This window comes from Musca autumnalis, unplaced genomic scaffold, assembly GCF_047663935.1.
Source record: "Musca autumnalis isolate F117 unplaced genomic scaffold, ASM4766393v1 scaffold_4, whole genome shotgun sequence".
NCBI classification, from domain to species: Eukaryota; Metazoa; Arthropoda; class Insecta; order Diptera; family Muscidae; genus Musca; species Musca autumnalis.
The window spans coordinates 110,964,159-110,976,758 of NW_027411977.1; the positions used below are offsets into that span (position 1 = coordinate 110,964,159).

General features: G+C 34.9%; 1 protein-coding gene across 2 annotated transcripts in view; it reads left to right on the forward strand.

Annotated features, from left to right (window-relative positions):
* The window catches only part of LOC141404107 (uncharacterized), a 29,096-nt gene that overhangs the window by 6,679 nt on the left and 9,817 nt on the right, over positions 1-12,600 (forward strand). The window contains exons 1-2 of one of the 2 annotated variants that reach the window (XM_073987404.1): positions 3,372-3,461; positions 10,998-11,049. In XM_073987404.1, the coding sequence (XP_073843505.1) occupies positions 11,037-11,049 (13 nt within the window). In that variant the 5' untranslated portion in view covers positions 3,372-3,461; positions 10,998-11,036. Of the gene's footprint in view, positions 1-3,371; positions 3,462-10,997; positions 11,050-12,600 lie in introns of those variants that run through there. The other variant, XM_073987403.1, reaches the window with a different exon arrangement.

Sequence of the window (12,600 nt, forward strand, 5' to 3'; positions counted from 1 at the left end):
TTGGTATTTAGCCTTCGAATAAAACCTTCCCTTTGAAATTTGTCTGTACAGATCCACCCCTTCATATAGCGCCCATAGAATGGTACCTGTATTTTGAAAGTAGCCATAACTCCTGCAGGTCCGTTTTCGTTTACTTAAGCTTCTGTAACAGATCGTTCGTTCTTGAAGCTGTGCTCCATCTTCCGCAGTTTGAATAGAGCGGGCTATTCTTTGCGCTTCTACCTTATCTGTCTTACAGCATGTGGTAAGTTGAGCGGACTGGGCTGGTGCTATCTGTTCGCTCCTCGAATCGATCGAACATCTAATACACTGGGGGACGGTATTTCGTCTATCACAAAATAATCGATATACATAACTTGTTTGTGTATGTCCATGTGTTGGAACCTGGGGCCTAATTACGACATTCCATTCGATCGAGTATTTGCTCGTGAATGAAAAAATCGAACTATTAAACCCTATTCGCACCACCAATCGTACATTTACTAAGGTAGATGAATTAGCAATTTGTTACAAAAATGTCACATAGTTTTAAAAAATTAATCATTTCGTACATTTTTTAGCACAACTTCATTACGAAATTATTACCTAAAGTATTATTCAACAATTTCAGCAAATATTTACAGTTTTCATTAATAAGTTTGTTTGTTTTTAGTTTTTGTTTAAAAATAAACACATTTTTACCATCTACTTTTTAAATGTTCTTTGAAGAACACAGGTTTTCATAGTTCGATTTTTTTCACTCACGAGCAAATAATCGATCGAATCGAATGTCGTAATTAGGCCCCTGGTAATGCTCACAACCATATTGTTGTTGTAGCAACGAAAATATGTTAGTTCGTATTTTTTATTCAACTATGTGGTACTGGTTCATCTGTATCCGCATTCAAAAATTCTGCAACCTGGACTGGTTGCACCCATAAAGAATAAAAAGAGACAGGTGGGTGGGGCTAGCTGGGCAGCTAAACAAATGCAGCGTGTTGTGTGGTCCCATTCGACATACAGGGCATGTGTTGGATATCGTGGTATCAATTCGGCTCCAATATGAATTGAGACGTCTGCATCCCGACGATGCTGGGCTAATACCGCTCGCGTTTGCCTTGGCAGCCGACGGTATTTTGCTGCGATGGATGGGAGATGGTCTCCGAGTACGCTATTCACACTGTACCCTTGTACTACCAGTGCAACTGCATCAGTATGAATGTTATTCAAGCCTGACTGAGAGACTCGTTGATCTAGAGGTTCTTGTTTATACCTTTGGAAGTCTCTCTCCAGATCATGAAAATCTCTCATGACGTGCCTGGGTGGGGAAAGCCTGTCGACTACGCGGTAACAACCAAGCAGGTACTGCATCGACAACATCTTTCGTACCGGATTAAGACGAAACAATAATGTTTCGGCCAGCGCCTGCCAACCCAGCATCAAACCTATACTTCTACGTACAACAACAACGTCTCAAGAAGATGGTGCATTGGTGTCATGAGGAGGCACCCTGTTGCATTTCTCAGTGCGGCTTTCTGACAGATTTGAATATTTTTCCATCGCGTTGCACTTATATTCGCGAACCACACTGGCGCCGCAGAGCTTATATCGGACAAGATTTATTTTTCAGTACCCAAGTACTGCTGACTAGGGACTTGAGGACCTTGTTCCTATATCTCAATTTGTCGCAGATAGCTGTGGCATGAGTAGACGACATGAACATGCTGTCAAATGTCACCCCTAGAATCTTGCTGTAGTTGGTGGTCGGAATTCTGCTACCATCGACCATGACATTCAACTTAGTGCTCACCAGCATGTGGTGAAGAGAGTGGCTGTAGATTTAGGGTCGGATATTTGCAAATTCCTCTCGTGAAAGAGTGAGTGGTGAGATCAGTCATATAGGAGTTCAGTCTTTCACAAATGAAATCAGGGAAGATACCGAACGCCAAGATTGTACAAACATCCTCATACGATCTCACGATAGGTAGAAGTTAAAAAGTTCCGTAGATATCACCCACCTTGGATACATATAATTAATTATCCAATTTTTCAAACTTGGCCAAATTTAGACGGCTCAATGTCCTCAAACAGTGTCGACAGTATCAAAGGCTTTTGATAAGTCACTGTTTTGTCACACGGCTTGCTCTGGCTGAGTCCTCGGAGATGACGTGCAGCGCTGCTGTAGTGCTGTGCTACTTACGGAACCCATGTTGGTGATCGGCAACTGGATAGCTGTTTCTGACACGGGGAAGAACTAAAGCCTCAAGGGTCTTTGCTACGGCTGGCAAAAGCGAAATCGCTGGCATCCTTGCCTTGCTTCAGTAGCGGGACCATCCTGATCATTTTCCAGATGAACGGGAACGATGTGGGTGGCTAGTGACTTTAGTGAGATACTGCACTTCCGGTTTCAGCATTAATTACCATGGAGATTCCACCAGGGCCCAACGATTTTGGTGATTTAGCGTTCCTGACGACATTCGCAACATCATCCATTGTGAATTGTGGTTGTTCCTCCTCGGCAGGAAAAAATCTGGTCCTTGCCTGACTTCAGCGGGACCACCCTGCCCATTTTCCAGACTTCGAGAATGATGCTCTTGCAGCAACTTTAAATGGAAGGTGCTTACACCTGGGAAGTTTTGGAGGATTCTAAAACTACATAGATGAGAAAAATCAAAAAGAAAAACAAAAAATCGCCGGAGCGCTTTTTTAATAAATCGCGATTCAAGTTGACAATTTTAGGGGTTTTTTAGGTTTTCACCATTTTAATTGGAAACCGCAAGTCTTATCGAAATGAGACTAAAGAAAATGTTGTAGCTATGAAAATTTTCTACAAGATTGGCCTTTATGATAATTTCGTAGGTTTTACCGTTATTGAGATATTGAAGTTCTTTAGTCCCATTTCGATAAAACTTGTGGTTTCCAAGCAAAATCGTGAAAACCTAAAAAAACTCTAAAAATGTCAACTTGAATCGCAATTTATTTAAAAAGCGCTCCGGTGATTTTTTTGATTTTTTTTTTATTTTTCTTATCTATGAACGTTGTAGTTTCAGAATCCGCAAAAACTTCCCAGGTGTAAGCACCTTCCATTTAAAGTTGCTTCAAGAGCACCGTGTACAGCCAGGCTCAAGCGAGATAGATCTGTATAAAACAGACTGGTGCAATAGGAAATCTAAACCTCCACTTCTGGTGCGATCCTTCATCATTACGTTGTAACCTTCACAATGCTGTCAGCTGCAGTAGTTTTCCTCCTCATAAAATTCATTATTTCCTCGATCTTACCTCGGAGTCCATTGCAATGTTGAAATCTGTGGGATGATTTTCCGATATATAATATCTAGAGCACATTCTAATTATTTAAATCATCAACTAATAAATGTTATTTTCTTTTGCAGAGGCAAATCGTGATCTCTTGGATTGGGCTGGCAATAAGGCTCTGGACTATAGTAAACAGCAGACCACTGTTTCGGCATCCACCTATAGCAGTGAGTATTGCTCCAAGTTTCTCCTCACCGAACTTAACAACAACTATCACTTTGAACTGCCACCTAATATGAAAAATACTGGAGGTGGTACAGTGGGTAGTGCTTTGACACGTGGCAAGAAACGCTCTCAGCTCAATTATGCCACAATTAGTGGTGGCAGTAATCCCATATCACGTACCCAATCCCTATTGACCACATCGACTAGGCGTCGTGAAAAGAAACAGGCCATACAATCTATGAAATTCAATAGCAATAATAACATCGAAGATGCCACTCTGATGCCGTGTGAAATATTGTCGTCACCTCAAAGTTCTCCGGAATCGACACCACGTAGTATGTCACCAAATGATAATCGTGGTACGGGTGGTATTGTGGCACGTCGTAAAGAGAGTTTTTTGCGCAAAACACTACGCGCTGCTACCGCCTCCACGCGTCAACAACACCATCACAACAACAACAACAACAATCCTGAAAGTATTACTAACCAAATTTTAAAGGAATAGAATGAAATAAACAAATTGTGTTTAACCAAAATGCTATCCCCACAACCCATCACCAACCCCCTGCTATCTTCCTAATCTATGGTAGCTTATAAATGGATAAATGGTTTTATTCTTCTGGTTTATTATTTTCCCAAACTCTTTCAATATTTATGTGAATTTTTTCTTAAAATTTTATTATTATTATTTTTTATTAAATATATTCTATATTCTTTTCCTTATAACTTATTATGAATGCATGCTTTTCCAAAACAAATGGAATATTGTTATTTTTTATCATATTATTAATTTATAACTAACTTTGTGTTTTTTATATATATTTCTATTGTTATTAATATATTCAATGAATTGATTGCAAAATAATTTGTTCTTACATGTTTCTCTAATGCTTTTATTTTTTTAATTTTATTTTATCCCATATACAAGTCAAACATCGGATTTTAACATAAAGCGGCTCACTCACTTTCAAACATGCTTAAAATATTTGTGATGGCATGTGTAAATTTTTCAAAATGTTAAAACCTGTGTAGGAATATTTTATGACAGCTAAATAATCAAAATACATAGCTTTGATTTTCAAAATGAAACCCTTCAATTCGATGAATGGTTTTCATTTTTAAATTTATCTGTGAACACTTGTAAGTCAAAATTTACATTAGGCGAGTTTACTTGCGGCAATTGTCATTTTGTAGGAGAGAGAGGTGAGGCATACCCTTTGCCTCTCAGCACCCTCTCTCACCTACAAACTGACAATTGCCGCAAGTAAACTCGCCTAATGTAAATTGGGACTAACAACATGTGTTGGACAAGCAAAACACGTCAAGTGTGTGACGCTCTTAAAATGTTTAAATTTTTTTATACAAACATTACTGCAGATTTGCAGATAGGAAGTATTATCTTATAAAGTCAACCTAGTGTCCAGTCTAGAATCATTCCTCAATACATATACATGAACAAATCGAAGGGGGTTTCCTTCATGAAATGTAATGCCTTCCATTTCGGAAGTTTGATATGATTTTCAAACAAATTCTCATATTTTAAAAAATGTACACATAATACTACAAATATTGGCATCAAAATTTGATAGTGTATGGGCCGCTTTAAATTCCTTTGATTTTAATTTAGGTGATTATTACGGAACATCTGTTCCACTAGCCGAAAATTTACAGGATAATCATAAGTGTCGCTATGAAAAACAAATTTAAGACAAATATTATTCAATAGTGGTGGAATCTTAAATAATCTTCATAAAGTTAAGACATTGATTAGAAACTTTTCTGCTTTATCTTTAAATAAATTTAAGATTTTGTATAATTGTATACAAAAAATGGGAAGTGAGAATATTTCCAAGAGTGTAGATATTTTAAGTATCTATTCGAGATTTAAACTTATTAGTTCTGTTCCTTTACGTGCAAGAATCTTAAAGTTTTACCGCTTTTTACTCGAAAAGCTTTCCTTTAAGCTGGGTACACATTGTCAGTTTTGAATGACAGCTTTGCAGTTGCTTGCTAGTGTGACCGTTCATTTTTGCCATTCATCATTAGACAGCGGAATTTTATGCAACCCATATTTTTGGTCCGATTCAAATCAAATTTTGGGACTGGGTATATATTTGGCTTCTGATTAAATTACAATCGAAACATATGCCAAATTATGCAAAATGCATAAATTTTGCATATGCAAAAAATAATATGTGCATATGCAAAATGAATTTAACATATTTTCTTTCTTATACACCAAATATTTCAATAATAGGTACAAAAATGTTTGTGTGTACAATTTTTCTGTCTCAATCAAGTCAATAAAATAGAGAAATGTATAACCACAGCCACAATCTTCAAAATACCGAAAATTGAAAGGTACCGTTCTATGGGTGCTGTATGAAGACGTGGACCTATACCGACAAATTTCATGTAGAAAGTTTTTTAACCCCAAGGAAGACTTAGTATCAAATTTCAGCTATTTCGGAGGGATACTGTGGCCGCATTCTTCAAAATACCGCAAATCGGAAGGTACCGTTCTATGGGTGCTGTATGAAGACGTGGACCTATACTAAAAAATGTCAAGTGGAAAGTTTTATACCCACAAAAAAGACTTAATACCAAATTGCAGCCGTTTCGGAGGGATATTGAGGCCACAACCTTCAAAATACCGGAAATCGGGAGGTACCGATAAAAATTGAAGTAAAAAATTTGGCTCATTTGAATAGAACCCCCCTTTAAAACTTGGGAATATAGAAAGATTGTATTAGAATATCGATGCATATTCACTCTGTATTGAAAACGAAGAACTTTTAGTAATATTCAGTAAAAGTATATCCCTCCTTATTAAGGATAATCGGGTGTATTGCCTAACAAAGCTTGCTTTTTTCTTTCAACAACTTTATTTTTGTAAGCGTACTGTCTCCTTTAGCCGTATATTTTACGCATAAGTCATTCCCATACATTTTAGAGAATATTTACCACTATTACGAGGGTTGGCGTAATTGTGAGACCGGGCACCGTCAAAATGTTGTTTATTGCTGTAGTATGCAATACCAACAAATTAGTTATGTGCTTTTTCGTCGAGAATCGACGAACGCATAGCAGTGGGAAAAATTTGGTTTTGTTTGCAAGTGAAGTTGCTAAAGTTTAGGTAGTGCCAAAGAAATTCTCGATCAGAGTGTTTTTTTGCGCACGTATCTATTTGAGCTAGCAATTGACACTTAGGTATAAAAAGTTTCTTGTTGAAAAACAAGAAATAAGGGAACTGATGAAGATCTGTGGCGAGATCTGAAACTATAGTATTCCCTGCCTTACCCCTTGGTAAACATCGCCAATTTTTTCCCACTAATAAATTAAAGTTGTTTTAATAAAATATTAAAACAACGACTATGGGATTAAGCCTGACTATTTTGAAAAACAGAATGTTTACCACTGTAGAATATGACGCCCCCAGGATATCCGCATTTCTTTTCAAAAATTTAAGTGTTGATGACTCGAAGTGTACAAAAGTTTATAAAATCGTAATGAAATTGCCACTCGGGATATCCGAAAATGCTTCTCACTACTGGAAATGCCTGTTTTAGAACTCCTTTGTAAATTGTCGTGCGCATTTAAGGTGAAAGAAATTGACGCCCAAGTTCTTCATAATTATTAAGGACTCCGCTCATTAAGTAAACAATTGCATAATTATATAACTATTGTTTTCGCGTCTATTGAATGGAAGACCATCTTCTAAATTGTTTCTGTAGCGATGAATGTGTTTTTATGGTGCTGGAACGCATTACTAATTATGAAGGACTTGGGCGTCAATTTCTTTCACCCTAAGTGCGCACGACAATTTAGAAAGGAGTTCTAAAACAGGCATTTCCAGTAGTGAGAACCATTTTCGGATTTCCCGAGTGGCAATTTCATCATGATTTTATAAACTTTTGTACACTTCGAGTCATCAAAACTTAAATTTTTAAAAAGAAATGCGGATATCCTGGGGGCGTCATATTCTACAGCGGTAAATATTCTCTAAAATGTATGGGAATGACTTATGCGTAAAAAATACGACTAAAGGAGACAGTACGCTTCCAAAAATAATGTTGTGGAATGAAAAAAAGCAAGCTTTGTAAGGCATTACACCTGATTTTTTAAAGAAACCTTGCTAAAGCAGGATATACGGGTGTATCCTTAATCATGAGAGATATACTTTTACTGTGTATTACTGAAAGTACTTCGTTTTCAATAAAGAGTGAATATGCATCGATATTCTAATGCAATCTTTCTGAATTCCCAACTTTTAAAGGGGGGTTCTATTCAAATGAGCCAAATTGTTTACTTCAGGTTGAAAAAAATTTTGCAGGGGGGTTCTATTCAAGTGAGCGGCAGTGTACATATGAGCTTAGTTTAACTACAGTAATAAATGGAAAAGGAAAAGAAGACAAAATCCCTTCAACAAAATAAAAAGTGATTAACATTGTTCGGGACAAAACAATAACCACAAAACCTTCAGGTCACCACATCATAAATATTTTTTGTCACCCACATGAATTCATATACGAAAGACAACTTGAAACGCTTTTTAAATAAGCTGATGTTAATTTCCAAATAGAGTTGTTTAGTTCACGAAGAAATTAGTTCAATATAAGGATTCATTGCAAAGAACGTATAAGCCAGATCAGTTGATATAGCTCACAATTGGTTCACAGAACTATATAATCAATGAGCGACCGAACGATCAAAGAAGGAACTATTAACGAATGAACAATTAGCAATATAATTCAGCATGCGATTTACTTATGCATAAAGTGGCACCGTCATTTGTATATATACATATATATGTCCTGTTTTATTTGTTAAAGAAATGTGATACAAAATAATATGAACATATCATAACAAATAAAGTTCATGTAGAACATAGGGCGTCATTTGTGGTAGGTGATAACTTTGTAAATGTACATTTGTACATTAGACAAGTTTACTTGCGGCAAGTCTCTGTTTGTAGGACAGACACGTAAGGGAAATGTAAGTGGAAAATACTTGCTCGTACTGGCAATGTTCAGGAAATTCCTTTTATATTTTTCGTAATTGACATTATTTTCTTTGTTTTGAAAACAAGACTTGCCCCATGGTGCAAGCAAGAAGGCGATACAATAATACCAACTGATGTCTTCATTTGCTGTCAAAACATATTTTCAATCAAAAATAAATAACAAATATTTCGCTTCTATAAAGAATATCTCTGTACCACATCTTTATTTAAGCTTCGCGAAGAATATTTTCACTTGTACCTTTTGTGGATATTTAGCGCAAAAAATTTTGACAACAAAAGAAGACTACGGCCTGAATTCGCCTTCTCGATCGCCTTGACTTGCCCGAACATTGCTTGGTTCATGTTTACATTAGGCAATTTTCCTTGCGGCAATTGTCAGTTCGATGGAGAGGGAGGTGAGGCATATGGTTTGCCTCTCAACACCCTCTCTCGCCTAAAACAAAATTGCCACAAGGAAAATTGCCTAATGTAAATATGGGCTTGCATGGACGCAGGAGGCAATTTTAAAAGGAAACGAGAAAAATTACCGCAAGAAAAATCGCCTAATGTAAATCGGGACCAATGGAATATTTTTTGATTTGAAATTTCTTATGTCTTGTGCCAGATTATGAAAATTTTCATTAACATGAAAATGAGCAGGATGTGTACACAAGGTGCTGTAATCTGAAATTATTTTTTGTGTTTAAATACGCAATTCTCAAACCAATGTAAAACAATAAAATTATATTATAAACATTTCATATGCAAAATGTGTTGTGTGGATGCCAAAATTTTGCACGGAGCGGTCTTTTGTTTGCAGCGAGGTCAACGTAGAACATGGGCTATATCGACTCACGTTTTGAAATAGCCCCATAGAACGGTAGAGGCCGATTTCGATTTTTTTTAGTTTTTAGTTATATTTTCTGAGCAAAGTGGGTGTAATTTGGCATTTTGGGTTTAAAGTGACCAAAAATCGTCTTTACCAAAAAATTGTGGAAATAGACACAAGTTTTGGTATTGCCACCTGCATTTTCGGTTTAATTTGGATGTAATTTGGTATTTAGGTTTCCCAGTAACATCTTCACCAAAAATTGCCGACGAAAAATTTCTCTACCAAAAAATTTTAGATATGGGTCCACATTTGAACCAAATGATTGAACTTGAAAATGAACTATGAACTAGATTACTGGACTAGTTCAATTAAAAGGGCTGAACTATATGAACTATTTGCGGCTAACTACAAACCCACAGCCATACTCATCTATTGTTTCATTGCAACAATAATTGAGCCCGTCAAATTTAGCTAATGTTGTGTAGAGTTCAGGAACGAAAGAGTTCCAAAGAACTACTCCTGGCAAGGAACTATTGGAACTATACCCAGTTCTTGCATTTGTATAGTTCCTTTTGTTCATTTACTACCAAACTCTCTCAAATCCACTGAATTATGCGCAGCTGTTTACGCCAAACGTCACTTACCACCTAGCTAGGACGAATGAAAAGCTACCTTAAATACACGGTCACATTTGGTAAATATTTGCCAAAAAAAAATGTCAAATATTTCTTTGCCACAATGTGACCAGCAAGTATTATTCATGGCGCAATTACCCAGGTAGTGGTATCGTAAATTTTTGTATATGTTATGTCAAAATTTTATTTATGTTTTGAGGAAATTACAACAAAAATAATTTTTTATAAAGGAGTTTGACACCACTACTTTTGTAATTGTACCATGGTATTACTCAAAGGCAACCAAGAAAGCAGCTGATTTTAGGAAAACAAAAGTATATACCGGCAAACATTTGACCAATGTGCATTCGTAAGTAATATGAACACAACATGACCTCTGTATGAAATTCAAACATGTTTGGGAAAATAGGTTGAAACAAATTTGAATCAAAAATTTGCCTATTGTGACCTTACCTTAAAGTGAATTATAGATCAATGTTTCAAATATTATTACAAACAAAATTTACAGAGAGCTAACTTGCGTTATAGCTAATACGCAATCTAAAGTCTAATCGTATTTAAAGTTTTAATTATTCCATGTTTATAATGATTTTTTTCCATTGGCTGAAATAACATTAACCCAATAATATGCATGAAAAAAAGAGAAGTCTCAAAAATTGCTTGTGATTTACATTTCAATACACGTTTGCAAAATATCTTATGGTTTCTAACTTTAAGGATAACATACATACATTTACTTCATAACTGGATGACAACATACAAAAAAACACGATACATTCAACATTGGAACAAATGGCCATTTCAACCAAACACAAAGCAGTGACTAAAAAATTCAAATAATTTTATAAAAAGTTTTCAAGTGAAACAAGTAATATGTTTTATGAATTTTACCACAACAAAAAACTTTTTATTTTCAATGCACTACTCCTTGTATATGCAAAATCACAACGTGCAAATACAACCAAACTTCCCTCCTATCTCTCGCTCCTGCTGCTGCAACAAACGCACTCGACACTTACTTTGATGGATGAATAAATAAATTGTTTGGCCGCTGCCACCAACAACACAGAGATACAAGCAATGCGTCAACAATTGATCAACAGCGGATATGGTACATGGAGGCAAGTGGATAATCATCACCATAATCATGGCGCGCTCAATTCCATTGACAATTTACCGGCACAAGCAATTTCAGTTGATTAATTAATTAATTACAATTTAATCCGTTTTTTCGCATTTTTAAATTCGCCTTTCATTTTAAATTTTCAGATTTTCTTTTACATATCACTTGCGTTTCAAATGCATTTAGCTTTGTTTTTGTTTAATATTTTAAAAAATTAAAATATTGGTGAAATTTGAATGACAGTTTTTTATGTATATGGGTATTTCCGTATTATATTTAAACAGGAGATTTAGAAAAAAAAGTTTTGGAATCATAAAATTAATGAATTTTTTTTCATTGATGGAATGAAATAATACAAAACTTGTAAAAAAGGTAAATTTTAAATTTAAAAAGAAAAAAACTTGTAACAATTTCAAAAATAGTAGATTCTTACAAGTTCTGCTAAATACCATATACCAATAATTGCATAATGACATATCATTAATGATATCGTTTCATTCCATCAATAAAAATATTTATTATTTTATCTTTGATGAAATTGTTTCATTAATGCAATGCAAATGCTCTAATTCATAATCAATAAATAATAATAGGTATTGCTTAAGGAAATATTTTTTAACCGTACATTCCATAAACTTTTAGATAAAATTGCAGCTATCAACCGCTTCCCTATTCAAAGTTGATAGCCGTTTAAAATAACACAAACATTCTAATGCAGTTTAAGATAATTTTTAAAAGGGTTTTACTCTCACAAATAAATAGAAAAATAAATTAACGTATGTATTTATTGTATGCACAGAAAAAAAATTGTACCCATTTGATAAAAAAATTCAAAAATCTGATTAATTTTTAATTGACTTTTTGCCGATAAAGATAATAAATTAGTTTGATAAAGCAATTCTCATATTAACTACGAATTTTGTTGAATTTTAAATTCATTAAAAAATTCCAAAATCTGAATAATTTTTAATTGACAATCGCCGATAAAAAAATTTTTAGTTTTCGTTAGAAATTAGTTTGATGAAGCAATTCTCATATTAACTAAGAATTTTGTTGAATTTTATTTTTTTTCAATCGTTGAAATATTTTTCATACTAACAAACTGGTTTATCGATTTTTTAAATTTTTTGTTTGATGTTTCACATATATAAATTTTGTTAAATATGAAAGTAAGGGGTCGATCGTCGATAACAATTATCGTTGAGTGGCGTTGCCAGTTGTCAAAATTGATCCACGTATGGCAACTCTCAACTGAAGTTGCGAATCTCAGTTGACGAAGCTGCTGTTTTTCAGCAACCACTAATTTTCAGTTGCAGTGAACATTTTCGACGAAACAACAAGTAAAATAGAAGGAAAAATAAACATTTTGTTAACAATTATTGATTCTTTGCATCATTAATTAATTTTGTGTATCAACAATATGGTGAAAATAACGACAAAGCAGCAGTTCGAAATATTAATTGATAAACTAACTGAGTGAAAATCCAAACTTAGCCCGAGGAGTTCGGGAGTTTTGGTGAAACCAAAGCCACAGCGGATGAAGCGTGGA